Source organism: Mobula birostris, chromosome 20 (genome assembly GCF_030028105.1).
Source record: "Mobula birostris isolate sMobBir1 chromosome 20, sMobBir1.hap1, whole genome shotgun sequence".
Taxonomy (NCBI): domain Eukaryota; kingdom Metazoa; phylum Chordata; class Chondrichthyes; order Myliobatiformes; family Myliobatidae; genus Mobula; species Mobula birostris.
Window position 1 is genome coordinate 53855490 of NC_092389.1, and position 23119 is coordinate 53878608.

The window sequence follows — 23119 nt, forward strand, 5'->3', positions numbered from 1 at the left end:
AAACAGTTCAGGGTTCAAAGGGGGAGCCGCTCTAGACAGCTCTCCTTCCCCTTCATTACACATCTCCAAATGCTGCTCCATTGTTTTCCTTATCTCTCTCTCTCCTGAAGACAGGTGGCAGACCCACTTCTGATTCCACAGGACAGCTAACATCTTAATCTATGTGTATTCCGGTCACACTGGACAGATACAAGTGTAGTGGTAGTTAACAGTGTTATTCCTGTGACCCCCAGTTAGCTAATTCCGCATGGGAGGAGTTTCATACTGTACAAGCACGACTATCAATAAAGTTCAGTTAAGTATCCTGCATACTGGTGACCTGGTGTGCTCTGCACTCTCCCTCAATAATGAACACAACACAGTGCCAGAAGTCATTGACCGTCAAGGAATTGGTGACAAAATCCTATCAGATCCTCAGCAAGGAAGGATTTACAGTAAGACTGTTCTTGTTCGCATCTATCTCTGTGAAATACCCAGAGATTTGTCATCCTAAATTGTCTTTGTTAGCTTGCTAATTGTATGCACCATGAGGCAAGCATGGAGAAACTGGCCAGCATTGCTAGGTAACGCCTTCAAGCTACACCCAAAAGTGGATACATTGTAATGTTATGAGGGCCACTAGCCTGGGGAACTGCAGTGAGACACAGGCACAGCAGAGAAGTCAGTCAAACACTCAGGGAGAGAAAAAAAGAGGACTCTTGTAGTCTAAATAAAATAATAAAAACACAAACAGGAAAAATGGTCCCTACAGTACCTCTACCTACTTACCCAATAAATCCACCCCTCGAGACATTTGATTTCTCTAAGCCAGGGGATATTGAGAAATAGCTGAGACACTTCGTCTCAGAGAGATGCTTGAGATGCTGTTGCTGCTACCAGAGCAACAGGTCCACACAGATGCCATCTCATTGGTTCTTCACACAATCCTGAAACATCCAGAGAGCAAAGATACATACATCAGGATGTTCTTTATTGATTATAACTCAGCATTTAACACCATCATTCCATCAAAGCTAATCAGTAAACTCCAAGACCTGGGTTTCAATAAACCCTTGTGCAACTGGATGCTAGATTTCCTTACTTGTAGACCCCAGTCAGTTTGGATTAGCAAAAGCATCTCCTCCACAATCTCCATCAGCATAAGTACATCACAAGGCTGTGTGCTTAGCCCCTGGTCTACTGGCTTTACACCTATGACCGTGTGGCTAAGTACAGCTCCAACACCATATACAAGTTTGCTGATGACACCACCGTTGTGGGCTGTATCAGAGGAAGGTGAAGAGCCAGCATACAGGAGGGAGAAAGAAAATTCTGCGAAGTGGGGTGTCAGAACAACAACATTTCACGCCCTCTCAGCAAGACCAAGCAGATAACTGTGGACTCCAGAGGTCCATGAGTCATTCTCATCAGAGGACTGGAGGTATAGAGGGTCAGTAACTTTCAATTTCTCTGTGTCACTAGCTCAGAGGACCTGTGCTGGACCCATCACATAAATGTAATCGCAAAGGAAGCTCGACAGGTCCATCTGCTCCCATTCCCTCCCCCCTGCGACATTCGAGAAATCGATGTTCATTCAATCAGATTGGAGGCCACCCAGACAGAATATAAGGTTTTGTTCCTCCAACCTGAGTGTGGCCTCATCGCGACAGTAGTAGAGGACATGGATTGACATAGCGTAATGGGAAGACGAAGTGGAATTAAATCACGGTGACATTGCGGGGATGGAACTGGACTCTCTCACGGTGGTGTCTGAAAAGAGGATGCTGTCCAAGTTGCATGCCATCTTGGACAATGTCTCCCATCCACTACATAATGTACTGGGTGGGCACAGGAGTACATTCAGCCAGAGACTCATTCCACCGAGATGCAACACAGAGCGCCATAGGAAGTCATTCCTGCCTGTGGCCATCAAACTTTACAACTCCTCCCTTGGAGGGTCAGACACCTTGAGCCAATAGGCTGGTCCTGGACTTATTTCATAATTTACATGTTACTATTTAGCTATTTATGGTTTTATTACTATTTATTATTTATGGTGCAACTGTAAAGAAAACCAATTTCCCCCGGGATCAATAAGGTATGACTATGACTATAAATGGATCGCCACTGGGAGATCCCGCTTATTCTGACGGACGGATATTTGTGGACGTCACTAAGATTGGGGGTTGCAGTGGGCAGTGAGGAAGACTATCATGACTTGCAGAAGGATCTGAATCAGCTGGAAAAAAATGGCTGAAAATGGCAACAGAATTTAATGCAGACAAGTGCGAGATTTTGCCTTTCGGTAGGACCAACCAGGGTAGGTCTTACACAGTAAGGATTCACAGTAGGGATCTGTGGATACAGGTTTATAATTCATTGAAAGCGGCATCACGGGTAGATAGAGTCGTAAAGAAAGCTTTTGCCGTTTGTACATCAATGTATTGAATGCAGCAGATGGGATGTTATGTTGAATTTGTGTAAAACATTGGTGAAGTCTAATTTGGTGTACTGTGTGCATTTGTGGTCACCGACCTGCAGAAAAATATGTAAACAAGGATAAACAATTACAGAAAAAAAATTCAAGGAAGTTGGTGCGTCGGGAGAATCTGAATTGTTAGGAAAGATAAGATAGTTTAGGACTGTATTCCTTGGTATGTAGAAGATTGAAAGGTGTTTTGATGAAGGTAGAGCAGTGCACGTAGTGTATATTGATTTCAGTAAGGCATCTGAGGTACCTCATGGGATCCAAGGAGACCTTACTATGTGCACCCAGAAATGGCTTACCCACAGAAGGCAAAGGTTGGCTGCAGGTGGTTTATATTCTGCACGGAGCTCGGTGACCAGTGGTCTTCTGCAGGGATCTGTTCTGGGACCCATCCTCTTTCCAATTTTTATAAATGACCTGGATGAAGAAGTAGAAGGATGGATTAGTAAGTTTGCTGATGACACAAAGGTTGGGGGTGTTGTGGATAGTTTGGAGGGTTGTCAAAGGTTACAAGGACGGAAGATTGGTTTGTGTGATGTGCTGGGCCGTGTTCACGATCTTCTGCAGCTTCTTCTGGTCTTGAACAGGATAACTTCCATACCAGGTTGTGATGCACCCTAGAAGAATGCTTTCTACAGTGCATCTATAAAAATTAGTGAGGGTTTTAGGGGACAGGCCGAATTTCTTTAGCTTTCTCAGGAAGTAAAGGCGCTGGTGGGCCTTCTTGGCTGTGAACTCTGCTTGGTTGGACCAAGTTAGGTCATTTGTGATACTGACCCCGAGGAACTTAAAGCTTTTGACCTGTTCCGCTTGCGCACCACTGATGTAAATGGGGTCGTGCAGTCCGCTACTCCTTCTGAAGTCAACAACCAATTCCTTCGTCTTGCTGACGTTGAGAGATAGGTTATTGTCTTCGCACCATGCCACCAGGTTCTTAATTTCCTCTCTGTACTCAAACTCATCACTCTGACACAAAGACACTCACACGCATATGCAAACAGACACACACACACACACCCCGACGAAATACATACACTGCTTACCCACACAAACAGAAACAAACACACATACACACACAAGATCGCCCACACACATACAGAGACACACACAGACACACCCATTCAATCCAGACACACATGGACACTCACAGGGTCATACACACAGACACACAACCAGTCACAAACACACACTGACATATGTCGACACACACACAGACGCGCACACACACGCCCACCCACACACATACACTTAGTTATACACAGGAACACGCAAACACATACAGCTGGACACAGAGGCACACACATACACAGGCAGACACATGAAAACACTCACGCACACACCGGAAGACACGGACAGACAAAACTGAGACACACACACAGATGGAGCTACACAGGGATGTACACACCTAACTACACATATAAACACAAAAGACACACACACTCACACATATAATTGACACACACCAACAGTCTCTCTCTCTCTCTCTCTCGCACACACACACACACACACACACACACAACTAGACTTCCTTATCTACCTCTCCAACTCTCTGCCATGTTCTTTGACACATATGGGGTGACATAATTAATGCATAGACCCCCACCCCCATGAGACTGCTGAGACTGATGGCCACATTAGGGTGAGGGATGGGTCCTGAATGAGCATCCAACTGTTCTGACCGTCACTGAAGGGTTTTATAGATCTGAAAGTGCTTTTTTATCATCACAGACATTTTCCTGGAGACTCTCTCGGTACAGTCCCCACCCCCCACAAAAAAAAACCAAACGAAATTAAAAACTTATACTCTCGAGGAGAAAGCTAACAGCAGGTGATTCAATACAATTCCACATGCTACAGTGACATAATTAATTTCAATGTTGTGTCTGACAAATGGGTCCTTTAAAGTACTTAATTCCTATATTTATCAGAGATCTGTGAGACTGCCAGACTATTGGATAAACATAGCTGCAGCTCCTGAGAGAACGTATTAAGGACCTGGAGCTGCAGCACGATGACCTTTGAAGCACATGGGAGAATGAGGAGGTGATGGACAGGAGCTACAGGGATGCAGTCACCCCTAGATTGCAGGGGACAGGTGACTGGGTGACTTGTCAGGAATACGTAAAGCCACTGCAGAGTACACCTGTGGCTGTTCACCTCAATAATGAATGTACAACGTTTGATACTATTGAGGGGACGACCTACTGCGGGGGGAGCCTTAGTGACTGGATCGCTGGCACTGAGGCTCGGAGGACTGCAATGTTGGTCAGAGATTCCTACATCAGTGGAACAGAAACGAGGTTCTGTGAGCGAGATAGAGACACCTGGTTGGTATGTTGCCCCCTTCGACAGGATCCGGGTTGCCTCACGTCGGGTCCATGGCATTGTCGAGGGTGAGGGTGGGCAGCCGGAAGTCTTACATATTGGCACCACTGACAGAGGTAGTCAAGGTGAGCAGATCGTGTAGAGATATTTTAGGGAGCTAAGTACAAAGCTGAAAAGCAGGACCTCCAGGGTACTACTCTCTGAATTGCTGCCTGGTCTGCGCGCCATTGAGGGTAAGAATGGGATGATTTGGCAGGTGAATGCTTGGCTGAGGAACTGGAAAAGGGGGGGGGGGTTAAGATTTATGGATCAATTGGGATCTCTTTTGGGGAAGGTAGAACCTGCACAAAGGGATTGGGTTACACCTGAACCGGAAGGGGACCAATATATTTGCCAGCAAATAGTCTGGAGTTGTTCTGGTGGGTTTAAACTAATTTAAAGGGGGAAGGGAACTGGACTGATAGTGTTGAGAATGAGGTAGTTGATTTACAAACAGAGGCAATCTGTAGTGAGACTCCTAGCAAGGAGAAGCTGATGATAGAGCAAAAGAGCGGCTCGTTCTCAAGCCCACCCGGGGACTGGCTATTCTGGATTTGGTGTTGTGCAATTAACCAGAATTGATTAAAGAGCTTATGGTACAAGAACTCTTATAAATAATAAATAAAGGCATCTGTTAGTCTTGCGAGACCATGGATCTGCGCCTGGAAAATCTTCACTCTCCAGGGCGCAGGCCTGGGCAAGGTTGTATGGAAGACCAGCAGTTGCTCATGCTGCAAGTCTCCCCTCTCCACAACACCGATGTTATCCAAGGGAAGGGCATTAGGAACCATACAGCTTGGCACCGGTGTCATCGCAGAGCAATGTGTGATTAAGTGCCTTGCTCAAGGACACAACACGTTCCCTCTGCTGGGGCTCCAACTTACGACCTTCAGGTAGCTAGTCCAATGCCTTAACCACTTGGCCACGTGCCCACACAAAGAACTCTTAGGGACAGCTGATCATAATGTGATCGAATTCATCCTGAAATTTGAAAAGGAGAAGCTAAAGTCTGATGTATCACTATTACAGTGGAGTAAAGGGAATTACAGAGGCAAGAGAGAGAGTTGGCCAGGATTGAACGGGAAAGAACACTGGCAGGGAAGATGGCAGAGCAGCAGTGGCTGGAATTTCTGGAAGCAACCTGGAAGGTACAGGATATATACATCCCAAAAAGGAACAACATTCTAAATGCAAGATGACGCAACTGTGGCTAACAAGAGAAGTCAAAGTCAAGATAAAAACCGAAGAGAGGGCGTGCAATAGAGCAAAAAGAAACTCACGGGAATCTATAGGATCAGAAAGCTTTCAAAACAAACAGAATGCAACTAAAGCGTCATGAAGAAGCTCAAGATGGAATATGAAGTACGTTAGCCAATAATATTAAAAAGGATACCAAAAGTTTCTTTAGATACATAAAGTGTAAAAGAGAGTTGAGAGTGAATATCAGACCGCTAGAGAAATAGTAATGGGGGACAAGGAAATAAGGAAGTTTGAGAAGTTACCAAAACTAGAGAGAAGGTTCTTTGAAAATTGAAAGCTCTGAATGTACGCACATCACCTGGACCAGATGGTGTACACACCAGAGTTCTGAATGTGGTGACTGAGATATTAAGGAGGTATGAGTGATGATCTTGCAAGATTAACTAGCTTCTGGAATGGTTCTGGAAGACTGGAAAATTGCAAATTGTCACTACACTCTTCAAGAAAGCAGAGAGACAGATCAAAGGAAACTCTAGGCCAGTTGGTCTGAGTTCAGTGGTTGGGAAGATGTTGGAGGCCATTATTAAGAATGAGGTCTCAGGGTACCTGGAGGCACATGATAAAATGAGCTGCAGTTCGCAAGGTTTCCTGAAGAGAAAATCTTGCCTGACATAGCAGTTGGAATTCTTTGAAGAAATAACAAGCAGGTTAGACAAAGGAGAATTGGTTGATATTGTGTACTTGGGTTTTCAGAAGGCATCTCACAAGGTGCAACAAATGAGGCTGGATGAAGAAGTAGAAGGGTGGATTAGTATGTTTGCTGACGACACAAAGGTTGGGGGTGTCGTGGATCGTTTGGAGGGTTGTCAAAGATTCTAGTGTGGATAAGGCAGTGGCTGATTGGCAGGAGGCAGAAAGTGGGAATAAATGGAGCCTTTCCCAACTGGCTGCTGATGACTAGTGAATTTCCACAGGGGTTTGTGTTCAGACCGATTCTGTTTACGCCACATGTCAATGATTTGGACAATGGAACTGGTTGCTTTGTTGAAAAGTTTGCAGACGATATGAAGATAGGTGGAGATGCAGACAGTTTTGAGGAAGTAGAGAGGCTACAGAAGGACTTAAGACAGATTAGGAGAATGGGTAGAAAAATGGTAGATGAAATAGTGATGCCAAGTGTACGACCATGCACTGTGATAAAACAAATGAAAGGGTCGACTATTTTCTAAATGGAGAGAAAATACAGTTAAACTGAGAAGCAACGGGACTTGGGAGATCTTAAGCAGGATTCCATAAAGGTTAATTTGTAAGTGGAGTCTGTGGCTGTTGAAATGAGCGGCTGGAACGGATCCAAGTGCAGGACACAGACACGTAGGTAGCATTAACAAAAGCGTATTTTATTAATAGCTGCCGGGATGACCGGAGAGCAAGGATTAGATGCTTACATGGACGTAAGCGTTGGACAACAAACCAGAGGAACCTGGACTTGGCCACGGAGCCTGGACCTGAACTTGGACACGGAGCCTGGGCTTGGACTCGGACATGGAGCCGGGACTCGAACTTGGACACGGGACAACAAAACCAAACAACGGCAGTCATTTCGTATGTTGGTTTGGAGTAGCGGCAAACAGCCTGCAATCCTCACTACTGTCGGCGGCCCAGAACGTGCATAGCTGCACAGCTCAGGAGACGGACCAGCCCCGAGTAGATGTAAGCTGGAGTTTTTATGCTGCTGGTTCAGATGAGGGTCAAGTGCCCTAATCAAGGAGCCCGGTAGAACATGGGGAAAAGGAAATTAACTGAAATGAAGAGTCAATGCATCCGACCATGACAGTACAGCCCCCCTCCTCAATGGGAGCCTCCAGGTGAGCCAACAGGCTTGCCCAGATTATCGATGACCCAGGCGGGTGGGGGAGGGGGTTTGGCAGGAGGGGACTCTGGTTAGCGAGAGTTTGTAAGACAGTGTCTGTGTCCGCTAGGTCCGTGTTTGGCTGGTCCGTTCTGTTGCAATGAGCGGCTGGAGCGGACCCAGGTGCAGGGCACAGACACGGAGGTAGCGTTAACAGAAGCCAATTTTATTAATCATTTCCAGGAAGGCCGGAGAGCGAGGATTAGATGCTTACATGGTCGTAAACGTTGGACAACAAACCGGAGGAACCTGGACTTGGACTTGGCCACGGAGCCTGGACATGGATTTGGACATGGAGCCTGGACTTGGCCTTGGACTCGAACTTGGACACGGAGCCGGGACTCAGACATGAAGCCTGGACTTGGACTTGGACACGAAGCCTGGACTTGGACTCCGACACGGAGCCTGGACTTGGACTTGGACTCGGAGCCTGGACTTGGACTCGGAGCCTGGACTTGGACTTGGACACGGAGCCGGGACTCGAACTTGGACTCGGGACGACAAAACCAAACAAAGACAGACAATTCATATCTTGGTTCGGAGTAGCGGCAAACGGCCTGCAAAACTGAGCTGGATATGAGAAGACAAAACCAAACAACGACAAATCATTTTGTATCTTGGTTCGGAGCAGCAGCAAACGGCCAGCAATCCTCAGCTGGACACGAGACGACAAAACCAAACAATAACAGACAATTCGTATCTTGACTCGGAGTAGCGGCAAACGGCCGGTTAAACTCAGCTGAACACGAAAATGACAGAATTCGTATTTTGACTCAGAGTAGCGGCAAACGGCCAGCGATCCTCAGCTGGACACGAGATGACAAAACCAAACACTAACAGACAATTCGTATCTTGACTCAGAGTAGCGGCAAACGGCCGGTTAAACTCAGCTGGACACGAAAACAACAAAATTCACAAAGCAACCCCAGGCACCGAAGCAACTTAGAGTCGGCTACTCTCGGTGGCCCAGAACGTGCATTACCACACAGCTCAGGAGACGGACCAGCCCTGAGTAGATGTAAGCCGGAGTTATTATGCTGCCGGTTTGGATGAGGGTCAGGTGCCCTAATCAAGGAGACCGGTAGAACACAGGGAAAAGAAAATTTACTGAAATGAGGAGTCAACGGACCAGACCGTGACAGTGGTGAGGAAGGCAAATGTGATGTTAGCAATCATTTCAACGGGACTAGAATGTAAAAACAGGGATGTAATGTTGTAACTTAGCAAGATGTGTGCACTTCTCTTAGAAAGGATGTGCTGAAACTGGAAATGGTTCAAAGGATGTTAATACCGAAAATAACTCCAGTACTAGATGGTTTGTCATACGAAGATCATTTGATGGCTGTGGGCTTTTATTTACTGGAATTTCGAAGAATGACGGGTGACTTCATTAAAACCTATCGAATGTTGATAACATTTGATAGAGTGGATGTGGAAAGGATATTTCCTATCATGGGAGTGTCTCAGACCAGAGGATACAGCCTCAAAATAGCCGGCAACCTTCTAGAATGGAGATGAGGAGGAATTTCTTCAGCCAGAGAGTGGTGAATCTCTAGGATTTGTTTCCACTGGCAACTGTGGAGGCCGAGTCTTTATGTATATTTAAAGCAGAAGTTGATTGGTGAAAGGATACAGGAGGAAGATAGGAGATTGGGGCTGAGAGGAAAAATGGATCAGTCATGATGAAATGGGGGAGCAGACTCGATGGGCCCAAATGGTCTAAATTTTATGGTCTTACAAGGGGCCCAATGCCGCTCGCAATACTTCAAGTAAGGCCTTACCAGTGCTCAACATTGCATCCTTGCTTTTACATTCTGGTCCACTTGAAATGAATGTGAATATTGTATTTGCCTTCCTCACCAGTGACTCAACCTATAAATGAACCTTTCAGGAATCCTGCGCAAGGACTCCCAAGTCCCTCTGTGCCTCAGTTTTATTGTATTTTCTCTCCATTTAGAAAACAGTCAACCCTTTCATGTTTACGGACAATACATTTCAGAGTTCAAGTTCAAACTAAATTCATTATCAAATACTATCATAGACTGTCTAACCATTCGTTTCCTTGTCGGCACGGCAACAGTGCTCACCCCCCAGCCTGCAGTAGGAAATGGGGTCGGTTCCACAGACGGAGTTAGGAGCCTTGGACCTTTTGGTGAAGCCCTACCTCCATCCTCTCCCCACCTTCCCACCGACCTGCTCAACTCCTACCCCTCAATCCTCTTCTTCCTTCCTCCTTCCCTTCCCTCGCAGCTCCCCTCACCTTCTTTTCCTCCGCTACCCTCCATCCCCCCGCCCCCCAGCTGTATGTGTTTGCATGTGCCCGTCACTGATGCCCGCTCTCCCTCTCTGCACACCACAATCCTCGCAGGCGCGAACGTTCCAACCACCTTACGCTCTCCCTCCTACGTCGACTCCGCAGCCACTCGGGAAGCCGCATAACTTCCCTATTTCTGGTGCGCGGCACAGGTGGCAATCCTGAGATGACAACCCCGGATGCACTGCCCTTTAACTTCGCGCCTCACTCCCGGAACTCCCTCTGCAGAACCTCGTTACCCCGAAGAATGCTGAGGACTCAATCCCAGACATCACAGAGCCTGGCACCTGGGAGGTAGCGTAGGCATTCGGGAAGACCATCCTCATCCGCAGAGCAGTTCCCCCAACTAGCGAATCACCCATCACCACAGTCTGCCTCTCCCCTCCCTTTTCCCTTCTAAGCCACAGAGACCAGACTCAGTGCCACAGACCCAGTTGCTGTGACTTTCCTCTGCTAGGTCATTCTCCCAGCAGAATCCAAACTGATATATCAGTCGTTGAGGGGGGGATGGCCACTTTCTTAACCCCTTTCCCCCTCCTGTCTTGTCGCCCAGTTTGCTGTGTCCTGCACCCTGGGTGCCAACTACCTCTCTACATGCCCTCTCCATCACCCCCGCAAGCCTCTCGAACGATCCGGAGTTCATCCAGTTCCAGCTCCGACACCTTACCGGGATTGCCGGAAGCTGCAGCCGGATGCACTTCTCAGAGAGACCTCCCTGCCTTCCCACGTCCGCAAGAGGGACATTCCGTTACCCTGCCTGGCATCTCTACTGTTCCACCTGAGCAAATGTAAAGAAAGGAGCAGACAAGCTCTACCCACAGCTTCTGCCTTCTCTGATTGAAGCCTCTCGTCCCCGAAGCCCCAAAATCCCCACTCTGACTCTGTCCACTCTGATGATGACTGCTCCACTTGCCCTGCCTTACTTTCATTGGCTGCTGCTAATCGATCCCGAACGCTGATTGGCCACTGCCAAAAACTCCAACAAAATGCCGCGCGTTGTTGCTTTTAATACCCAATTAGCGAGCTTGAGCTTCCAATCTCTCCAATAGGCCTCTGTCAAAGCTCAGTAGAGCACCACATGGTTGAATGACTGAGTGAATATCTTCCCACGTTCAGAGCAGGAGAACGACCTTCACCCATGTGAACTTCATAGTACGTCACAAGATTGGATGATCGAGTGAATCTCTTCCCACATTCAGAGCAGTGGAACGGCCTCTCACCAGTGTGAACTTCATAGTGTGTCACAAGATTGGATGACTGAGTGAATCTCTTCCCACGTTCAGAGCAGGGGCACGGCCTTCTCCAGCGTGCACCCGCTGGTGTCTTTGTAATGTGGATGACCGAGTGAAACCCTTCCCACAATCTGAGCAGATGAACGGTTTCTCCCCGGTGTGAACTCGCTGATGTTTCAGTAATTCAGATGAATGAGTGAATCCCCTCCCACATTCAGTGCAGGCGAACGGCCTCTCTGCAGTGTGAACCCACCGGTGTCTTTGTAACGTGGATGAGTGAGTGAATCCCTTCCCACAGTCTGAGCAGGTGAACGGCCTCTCCCCGGTGTGAACTCGCTGATGTACCTTCAGTTGAGATGACTGAGTGAATCGCTTCCCACAGTCTGAGCAGGTGAAAGGCCTCTCCCCAGAGTGAACTCGCTGATGTGTGTATAGATGAGCTGACCGAATGAATCCCTTCCCACAGTCTGAGCAGGTGAACGGCCTCTCCCCAGTATGAATTCGCCGATGTATCTCCAGTTGAGATGATCGACTGAATTCCTTCCCACACTCGGAACAGGTGAACAGTTTCTCCCCAGTGTGAACTATCTGGTGTTTCAGTAACCTGGATGACCGATTGAATCCCTTCCCACATTCACAGCAGGTGAACAGCCTCTCCCCAGTGTGAACTCGCTGATGTGCGTGTAATTGAGATGACCGAGTGAATCCCTTCCCACAGTCTGAGCAGGTGAACGGCCTCTCCCCAGTGTGCACTCGCTGATGTGCCTTCAGTTGCGATAACCAAATGAATCCCTTCCCACAGTCTGAGCAGATGAATGGTTTCTCCCCAGTGTGAACTCGCCGATGTACCTTCAGTTGAGATGACCGAGTGAATCCCTTCCCACAGTCTGAGCAGGTGAATGGCTTCTCTCCATTGTGAATTCGCTGATGGTCCTTCAGCAGAACAGCCTCAATGAAGCCCTTCCCACATTCAGCACAGGTGAACAGTTTCTCCCCAGTGTGAACTAACTGGTGTTTCAGTAACCTGGATGACCGACTGAATCCCTTCCCACATTCACAGCAGGTGAACGGCCTCTCCCCAGTGTGAACTCGCTGATGTGAGTGTAGCTGAGATGACCGAGTGAATCCCTTCCCACAGTCCGAGCAGGTGAACGGCCTCTCCCCAGTGTGCACTCGCTGATGTGCCTTCAGTTGAGAAAGCCAGATGAATCCCTTCCCACAGTCTGAGCAGATGAACGGCTTCTCCCCAGTGTGAATTCTCAGATGTACCTTCAGTTGAGATGACCGAGTGAATCCCTTCCCACAGTCTGAGCAGGTGAATGGTTTCTCTCCGTTGTGAATTCGCTGATGGTCCTTCAGCAGAACAGCCTGAATGAAGCCTTTCCCACATTCAGAGCACGTGAACGGCCTCTCCCCGGTGTGAGTTTGGTAGTGCTTTACGAGGGTGGATGACTGTGCGAATCCTTTCCCACATTCAGAACAGTTGAATGGCCTCTCCCCAGTGTGAACTAACTGGTGTTTCAGTAATGTTGATGAGTCAGCGAATCCCTTCCCACATTCACGGCAGGTGAATGGCCTCTCCCCAGTGTGAACTCGCTGATGGGCATATAGATGATATGACCGAGTGAATCCCTTCCCACAGTCTGAGCAGGTGAATGGCCTCTCCCCAGTGTGAACTCGCTGATGTGCGTTCAGTTCAGCAGACCAAATGAATCCCTTCCCACAGTCTGAGCAGGTGAACGGCCTCTCCCCAGTGTGAACTAACTGGTGTCTCAGTAGGTGAGATGATCGAGTGAATCCCTTCCCACAGTCTGAGCAGATGAACGGTTTCTCCCCAGAGTGAACTCGCTGATGTACTTTCAAGTAAGAGGACGATGTGAATTCCTTCCCACAGTCTGAGCAGGTAGATGGCATCTTCTCAGTGTGAACTCGCTGACATTCGTTCAGTTGAGATGACCGAGTGAATCACTTCCTACATTCAGAGCAGGTGAACGTCCTCTCTCCAGTGTGAACTCGCTGATGTTCCTACAGCTGAAATGACCAAGTGAATCTCCTCCAACAGTCTGAGCAGGTCAATGTCCTCACACTGGTGAATTTTCGGAGATGTCTTTGGCATCGACGACAGAATGAATTGCTTCACACAGTCAGAACAGGTGGAGCATCTCACTATGGTGTGAACTTGCTGACGTATCTTCAGGCTGGATGACTGAGTGGTTCCCCTCCCACACACAGAACAGGTGAATGATCTCTCCCTACTGTGAACTCACTGGCGTGTCTGCGGGTAGGGTGTGAGAGAATCCCTTGCCACACTGAGAGAAGGACAATGCTATCTCACTGCAATCAATTCTCTGGCAATTCAGAAAGTCAGACGTCTGAATCCCTTGTACAATCGATGTAGTTGAAGAACTGATCTCCAGTAACAAAATACTGGTGTGTCCTCAGCACCCCGGTTCCAGTGGATTTCACTGAGTCACAACGGAAAACTTCATTTCAGACACAAAACACATTACTGGCTGGGATGAGATAATTCTTCATCTCCAAGGATCGACAACAGATGTGTTGGTCTTGCAAAGAAAATATTTGGTCACCCCTTAAAGATCCGGAGAGAGACAGCGAAACTGACATGTTGTTGTGCTTGAGATTCCCGTGCACAAGTGTTCTGCCATTTCAAACCTGTAAAAAATATTTGCAAAAGACGTCAGTGGGTGAAGGACAATATTTCAGGTGCAATTTTAGTCAATCATGAGCTCTGGCAATGTTACGAATTTCATCTCAAGTTGGAGCCAAAGGGGCTGTCATGGACTGTAGATTTCTATGTTTCTATATTTATGTATGAAATCCTCATCTTCTAACTGGGATCAAGTTAGACCCCACTGTGTTCAGTTCTGGTCACCTCATTACAGGAAGGATGTGGATACTATAGAAAGAGTGCAGAGGAGATTTACGAGGATGTTGCATGGATTGGAGAACATGCCTTATGAGAATAGGTTGAGTGAACTTTGGAGCGAGAGAGGACGAGAGGTGACCTGATAGAGGTCTATGAGATGATGAGAGGCATTGACCGTGTGTATAGCCAAAGTCTTTTTCCCAGGGCTGAAATGGCTAACACAAGGGGTCATAGTTTGGAAGTAGGTACAAGGGGGATGTCAGAGGTAAGTTTTTCACACAGAGAGTCATGGGTGTACAGAATGCGCTGCCAGTGAAGGTGGTTGAGGCAGATACAAAAGGGTCTTTTAAGAGGCTCTTAGATAGGTACATGGAGCTTAGGAATATAGAGGGCTATGTGGTAGGGAACAACATTGTGGGGCTATGTTTACAATATGAACCTCATCTTCTAGCAAGGCACGGATCAGGCATCCTGACTGACCACCAAATTCCCTGACTGTATTCCTCTCTGTATCAGAACGCGTGTTTCTGCCTTCAATCCATTTGTGACTTGCCTCAATTTCTCTCTGTCCGTTGGTGTTATTTCAAGCTCTGGTCATGTTCCACAACCTTACAAAGAACACTTGTTACTACATGTCTCAACCTGGAGATTTTCTAATTGCAGGGATCCCCTCCCCCAGCTGATTGACAGTGATGAACCCACCCATGTCAAAGCCAATGAATACGAAGGGGAAGGCAGTAGTTATTCTCATTGGAGTGTGGCACTTTTGTGATGTGAAAGTCATAAGTCACTTGTAAGGGGTCTCATCGATATTTCCCCAGACAAGAGCTGAAGGATTTTTTTTTGTCATACAGCACTAATTGACATTTTCACTGACTTGGAAGGTAGACTTTTCATCCGAGATTAACTGGGAATTATATTTATATTAACTGGGACCCACCCAGCCAACACACTTTTCGTCCCTCTTCCCTCCAGGAGAAGTCTCAGGAGCTTGAAGACTCGTCCGGCCAGATTTGGGAACAGCTTCTTTCCATCTGTGATAAGGCTGCTGAACGGATCCTGACCCGGATCTGGGCCATACCCTCCAAATATCCAGACCTGCCTCTCGGCTTTTTTTTTTGCACCATCTTACTTTCCATTTTTCTATTTTCTATTTATGATTTATAATTTAAATTTTTAATATTTACTATTGATTTGTAATCCAGGGAGCGGGAAACGCAGAATCAAATATCGCTGTGATGATTGTACGTTCTAGTATCAATTGTTTGGCGACTATAAAGTATAAAGTATTTTTGTTCCAAATTCCTAATCCTCGGATTTATATCGCTGGAGTTGGCAGTGTTTGGGAGATACAACCGCCACCCATTTCCTTCGACTCTACGGGACAACGCTAGCTGTGTCATCCATGGCTGCCTCTTTACCCAGAAGCCCCTACCATTGAGAAACCTGCCTATCCGCCATCAAGGATTCCAGCGATGCGCATGCGCTGCACAAATGGCGTTGGCGCCAGCGCTGCTCAGCCGAAATCTCCCTGGGCCCGCTTACCGATCGTGGGGCTGAGAGAGAGGGAAAGGACTGTCCCAGGGTGCGGGACCATTGTGGCCGGCGCTCACAGTGGTTGTCCTTCATTCGCTGTCCAGAAGCCGGTGATTAAATTCCCACCCAGATCTACACCCCCCCCCCCACCACCCACTACCTACCTGCGGCCGATCCTCCTGAGCCTCTGGTCTACTGAGCGCATGCGCGTTAGCGGGGACGAGCCCAAACCTCTGCGCGTGCGCGTTTGATCAGCCCGGAGAAAATCTGTCCCGGAGAAACTCGGGAGGGCAGGCGCGGTGTCAGACCACGATCCTTCTTCGAGACTGGAAAGGAAGGGAGGGAGTAAGATTGTGGCGGGAGGGGAGGTGATAGGTGAAACCGGGAGAGGGTGCGGGGCTGAAGTAAAGAGCTGGGAAGTTGATTGATGAAAGAAATAAAGGGCTGGAGAATAATAACAATAATATTTTATTGATACCCAGTGAGAAAGTCTTTCGATACAACAGCAACATTTAAAAACACACTTAGCGCTGGGCAGACTTTTCTAAAAATAACATGTAGAGCGATAATAATGTGTAAAATAATAAAACAGAGACTATTGTACTATGAGGTGGTTCCCCTGTCGCAGAAAGATGAACTATTGTATCTGTTAGGAAAGATTTTCTGTAACGATCCTTGTGACAGCGGAGCTGACTGAGTGTTTGAAAAGATGCACCTCTGCTAATTCAGTAGGTCATGGAGAGGACGTGCCAGATTGTCCATGATGAAGAACAGTCTGTTTAGTGACCTCCTCTCCACCACTAATTCGAAAGAGTCCGAGTTGTAGCCATGGATGGATCCAACCTTTTTTTGATGAGTTTATTTAGTTGTTTAGCATCACCAGCACCGATGCTGCTCCCCCAACATAAAGCAGCAAAGAAGGTGCAAGGAGACCTGGGTGTCATTATACACCAGTCATTGAAAGTGGGCATGCAGGTACAGCAGGTGGTGAGGAAGGCGAATGGTATGCTGGCATTCATAGCAAGAGGACTCGAGTACAGGAGCAGGGAGGTACTACTGCAGTTGTACAAGGCCTTGGTGAGACCACACCTAGAGTATTGTGTGCAGTTTTGGTCCCCTAATCTGAGGAAAGACATTCTTGCCATAGAGGGAATGCAAAGAAGGTTCACCAGATTGATTCCTGGGATGGCAGGACTTTCATATGATGAAAAACTGGATTGACGAGGCTTATACTCTCTGGAATTTAGAAGATTGAGGGGGGGGGATCTTATTGAAACACATAAAATTCTAAAGGGATTGGACAGGCTAGATGTAGGAAGATTGTTCCCGATGTTGAGGAAGTCCAGAATGAGGGGTCACAGTTTGAACATAAAGGGGAAGCCTTTTAGGACCGAGATGAGGAAAAACTTCTTCACACAGAGTGGTGAATCTGTGGAATTCTCTGCCACAGGAAACAGTTGAGGCCAGTTCATTGGCTATATTTAAGAGGGAGTTAGATAAGGCCCTTGTGGCTAAAGGGATCGGGGGTATGGAGAGAAGGCAGGTACAGGGTTCTGAGTTGGATGATCAGCCATTATCATACTGAATGGCCGTGCAGGCTCAAAGGGCCGAATGGCCTACTCCTGCACCTATTTTCTATGTTTCTAAGACAGCACTCGCTACAACAGACTGGAAAAAGATCTCCAACATTCTGCAGAGAACTTCTGCAAGTGGCAAGACTCAAAGAGTGGCGCTGAAAGTCTGAGGTGTACAGTGTGAACAGAAACGGAGACAGGACAGTCCCTTGTGGGGCTCCGGTGTCACTCATCTCCACCTTAGGCAGAGAACCACCCAGCGGTACAAACTGGGGTCTATATGTCAGGTAGTGTCATTTGGTGGGCGCTGGTGGCAGACCCAAATGCAAGACAGACTCTGAAGTATGAGGAACAGGACTTGACTAGAGATCTGGGACAATAACACAGACTTGGGCTAGGACATTGACTAGGCAAGTGGGTCCAGGACAAGGAACTGGGAACTAGGAGCCTGGGTTTGGACTCTGAGCCAGAGACTGGACGAGGACCCAGAACCTGGGTCTTGACTCGGGCTCGGACGCCGGAACTAGGTAAGGAAATAACGTGGCTGCAGGACTGGACATGGCTTGGGTTCTTTGTGGCTTGGGTTCCTCAAGGCGAGGACAATGTAAGGCTTGGGTTCTTCGAGGCGAGGTCATGACGAGGCTTGGGTTCAGACTGCGAGCCAGAGACTGGACAAGGACCCAGAACCTAGGTCTTGATTCGGGCTCGAACTCCGGAACTAGGCAAAGACACGACGTGGTCTTGGGAGACAGGAACCTCAGAACACAAAGCCGAAAGCCTTGACTTAGTCTTGGGGAGGACAGGAATACAGAGCCTTGGTCTAGAGCGTGGGAACACGGAGCCTTGGACTTGAGAGACAAGAACATGGAACACAGAACAGGACGTAGGGCCGGGATTCATACACAGAATGCTGAATATGACGAGACGGTTTTCAACACCAGGTAGCAGCAAACGGCTGGACCTACCCAGTGAAGGCGTGGACAAAGAGACAGTTTCCCAACACTAGGTAGCGACAAACGGCCGGACCTACCCAGTGAAGGCGTGGACAAAGAGACAGTTCCAACTCAACGACAGACAGTTCCTTATCTTGACACAGCAAGTCCCTGGTGGCTGAACTTGACAAGGTTGCAGGCAAGGCTCCAGACACAGGTTGCAGGCAAGGTTTCAGAAGGAAGGGTAAGGGAAGGGAACAGTCCAGTCTCAGGGTAATGGCAAAGATGACCTGACTTACCCAACGGAGGCAAGGACAGGAAGGGGCAGATCCAACTGCAGGGTAATGGCAAAGACGGCCTGACTTACCCCACAGAGGCAGGGATGGGATACTGATGAGATGAACCAGCAACCACACTCGAACCCAGGGCCACTTATATTCCCAGCCCCAAGACAAGCATCAGGTGCCTATGATTAAGCCCAACTGAAACAAGGGACAGCCAGAAGACCCGGGGTCCGGAGTCCACGGACCAGACTGTGAACCAGAATGCGGACTTCATGGACCAGACCATGACGGGTAGTCAGTAATCCAGGAGATAGTGCAATGTCCTACACCAATCCTTTGCAGATTCACTCTCAGAAGAAGTGGCTGAATTGAATTGAAGGCGCCAGAGAAATCAAACAGTGTGGTGCTCACAACGCCAGCAGCGTCATCCAGGTAAGAGTGAGCTCGCTGCGACAGGTAGACGATGGTATCATCCACTCCCACAAGAGGCTGCTTGACAAACTGTAGAGGGTCCAATGAAGATCTCAACTGTGGTCCAAGGTAAGTGAGCACCAACCACTCCAGCACCTTCATCCTATGAGGTGTCAGAGCAATTGGTCTGCCGTTATTAAGTCCAGATTGAGTCGCCTTTTTGAGTCCAGGAACTGAGCAGGAAGTCTTCCATAGCACCGGTATATTTTCCTGACTCAGACTCAGATTGGAAAGGCGCTGCAAAATACCAGGCAAACGGTCAGTACCCTGGGGCTGATACTGTCTGGGCCAGCAGCCTTGCCTTGATGTAGGTTAGGGATTGGGAACACAAGCACACCAGAGGGGAGGGAGAAGGACTCGGGGGTAGGGAAGGTGTGTGGTCTTGTCTAGTGGGGTAACGGACAACAGCAGCACCCATGCTGAACCTGTTGAAAAAACAAATTCAGTTCATTGGCCCATTTGATGAGTCTTACAACAGGTCCTTCCAGCAGTAGATCAGATTTACTGTTGGAAACTCATCAAACATTGTTTCATATTCAAAGCATCTGCTTACATTTCTTCTTCTGGGTCCTTGCACATATAGGTGTTGGGGTCCTGGGTGGGTTAACTGTTCAGCGAAAACAAAGCTGTTTAAATTTTCAGCAATGGATATAGACCTTCCACTTGGCAAACCAGAAGTAACGTGTTGGTAGGGGTAAGAATTATGGGCTATGGTACGACTTGTGGGACAATGGGCATAATGGGAGACAACTATACAGAATACATAAACCCGCTGGGTTTATGGGAGAAGGCGGTCAAAACAAGAAAAGATGGAATTATATTCACACAATTTAGAATTGGGTATGCTATGCTTAATTGTTCTTTATATCTTGTTGCTAAGCATCATTCTGGGTTTTGTAGGTTTGCGAAACAGTTGAACACATACCATTACAGTGTGAAGCAAATAAGATTGACAGAAACCAAATGCAGGCTCCCTTACAGTCTTTGGCTGTTGATAGTTTTAATTATAAAACTTTGAAGTTTTGGGAATGAGGTTAATTTAATTCACGGTATCATCTTTCATTACTTACAATCTAAGAGGCTTTTTGGGGTAACATGAAAGAAGTAATAAGGCTTTTCGTAGTCATAGTCATAGTCATACTTTATTGATCCCGGGGGAAATTGGTTTTCGTTACAGTTGCACCATAAATAATAAGTAGTAATAGAACCATAAATAGTTAAATAGTATTATGTAAATTATGCCAGTAAATTATGAAATAAGTCCAGGACCGGCCTATTGGCTCAGGGTGTCTGACCCTCCAAGGGAAGAGTTGTAAAGTTTGATGGTCACAGGCAGGAATGACTTCCTATGATGCTCTGTGCTGCATCTCGGTGGAATGAGTCTCTGGCTGAATGTACTCCTGTGCCCACCCAGTACATTATGTAGAGGATGGGAGACATTGTCCAAGATGGCATGCAACTTGGACAGCATCCTCTTTTCAGACACCACCGTCAGAGAGTCCAGTTCCATCCCCACAACATCACTGGCCTTACGAATGAGTTTGTTGATTCTGTTGGTGTCTGCTACCCTCAGCCTGCTGCCCCAGCACACAACAGCAAACATGATAGCACTGCCCACCACAGACTCATAGAACATCCTCAGCATCGTCTGGCAGATGTTAAAGGACCTCAGTCTCCTCAGGAAATAGAGACGGCTCTGACCCTTCTTGTAGACAGCCTCAGCGTTCTTTGACCAGTCCAGTTTATTGTCAATTCGTATCCCCAGGTATTTGTAATCCTCCACCATGTCCACCCTGACCCCCTGGATGGAAACAGGGGTCACCGGTACCTTAGCTCTCCTCAGGTCTACCACCAGCCCCTTAGTCTTTTTCACATTAAGCTGCAGATAATTCTGCTCACACCATGTGAAAAAGTTTCCTACTGTAGCCCTGTACTCAGCCTCACCTCCCTTGCTGATGCATTCAACTATGGCACAGTCATCCGAAAACTTCTGAAGATGACAAGACACTGTGCAGTAGTTGAAGTCCGAGGTGTAAATGGTGAAGAGAAAGGGAGACAAGACAGTCCCCTTTGGAGCCCCAGTGCTGCTGATCACTCTATCGGACACATATTTCCCACTTCTGATGACACACTCCGGTCCAATTATTGGCAGCAATGCACATTTAAGTTGATCTGCCAACTTCCATTAAAAGTCAGAAGAAGACGAGGAAGAAGACCAAACAATCTGACAGGAGACAACAGAAGACCAGGGAAGACAGGGAAGTTGGACCAGCACCAGAAGGAGGTGATGGGCATATAAGGAGATAAGATGAGAGAGGGACACAGAAATGGGGAAGGGTCAAGGAGAGAGGAGGGGTGGGATGCCCTAACTCAAACTTTGAGCGATCAGTGTTCATTTGTTTGGAGGCTACCCCCACGGAACCTGAGTGCAACCCAATCCTAGCGGTAGAGGAAGCCATGGCCTGATGTGTTGCAATGTGAACGGGAAGTTGTATTGAAATGGGTGGACGTCAGAAGTGACAGTAGAGCTCAGCTCAAACCAGGAAGACAAGCGAAACAAAGAGCAGGAGGTTGATGGTGCAGGGGAACTGGTTGGGTCTGGTGTCCAGAAGGAAACAAAGAGCTCTGTGGCTTTCCTGGTGGGGGGTGGAGGTGTATACAGACTAGAAATCCATACTGGAAGTATGATCGGGTGGAGTGAACTTGAAATCATTGAAAAGATTTTGTGTGTGTTGGAAGAAAGCCAAACACACAGACTCAGTAGACAAACAGCATGCACCCCGTCCTTGAACTGGTGTCTGAAGGAGTGAATGTACTGGCTTGTGTTTTTTTTGGACAAAGCTATTACTAGCTCTTGTGCAGTGCTAGTCTTCCCTTGCTGCAAGTAAAAAAAATAAACACACTCATGATTGATATACTCTGAGTTAATTTTTGGCAATAAGATGAAGTTGAAAGGTGCTTGACACCGCCTCCTTCCCGGACCCCCAATCTTATCTGCAACTGCAGCTTACTACCCACGGCTTCACCATCTCACCACTACACCACAAGTCAGGAGATCTGAAATACCCATTCTGTCCATTGGGTCTTCTTCACCATTCAAATACACCTATTGGATTTTCCCTCCAAACTGCACACTGCTGCCTTCTACCCATCATCTGACACCCTTATTAATCAACAAACCATCATTTACTTACTTAAAGCTCTTTACGCCACTGGTGTTTAGGGCAGCAATGAACAGGTTCACCAGGATGTTGTCTGGATTAGAGGCACTAGCTACTGTGTAAGGAGAGTTCGGACAAACTTGGGCTGTTTTCTCTGGAGTGGAGGAGGCTCTGGGTCCTGATAGAGCTTGATAAGATGATGAGAGATCTCAACAGAGTAGATAGCTGCCATTTTTAACTTTCCACGTCAAGGACCTGTAAAATTCATTGCCATGGCTGGCTCAGAGGCCAAGTCATCAGGTTGACTGGTGCTTGATTAGTAAAGGCGTCAAAGGTTATGGGGAGAAGGCAACAGAATGGGGTTGAGAAGGAAAATAAAAGACACTGGTATAGGTACAGAAAGAGGAAACGTTAGAGTGAGATGTGTCGAGCACAGACAGATGGGACAGACTCAGATAGGGGTTCTTGTCTGGCACGGAGCAGTGGGGCTGACCAGCGGTTCATTTTCCACTCTCCGACCTTCACTGAGACCATCTCTCATCAGTACATGTTTTATAAACAATACATTTCAATCTTCAAGCTCAAGGTAAATCTATTATCAAAGTGTGTTAACCAGATGCTATCGAACAATTCACAAAAGGTAACTCAAAGCCCACCCCCAGCCTGGGGTAGGGAATGGGATCAATTCCAGAGGGGGAGGGGTGGGTGAGTCTGGGACTTTGTGAAGGAGCCCTAATACCATCCTCCTCATTCCCCTTCCCCCTTCTCACTCCCCTCCCTCACACTCC

General features: G+C 47.5%; 1 protein-coding gene across 1 annotated transcript; it reads right to left on the minus strand.

Annotated features, from left to right (window-relative positions):
• Window positions 1-10251: 10251 nt before the first annotated feature.
• On the minus strand, window positions 10252-16123 carry LOC140185166 (uncharacterized). The gene is made up of 2 exons (XM_072238569.1): window positions 16074-16123; window positions 10252-14159 (listed from the first exon to the last, which is right to left on the minus strand). The coding sequence occupies exon 2, from the start codon at window positions 13398-13400 to the stop codon at window positions 11496-11498; it is 1905 nt and encodes a 634-aa protein (XP_072094670.1). The 5' UTR covers window positions 13401-14159; window positions 16074-16123; the 3' UTR covers window positions 10252-11495.
• Window positions 16124-23119: the final 6996 nt, after the last annotated feature.

Bases quoted from the DNA above. Each gene is read 5' to 3' on its own strand.
- LOC140185166 (XM_072238569.1), bottom strand. From the start codon at position 13,400: ATGCCATCTACCTGCTCAGACTGTGGGAAGGAATTCACATCGTCCTCT.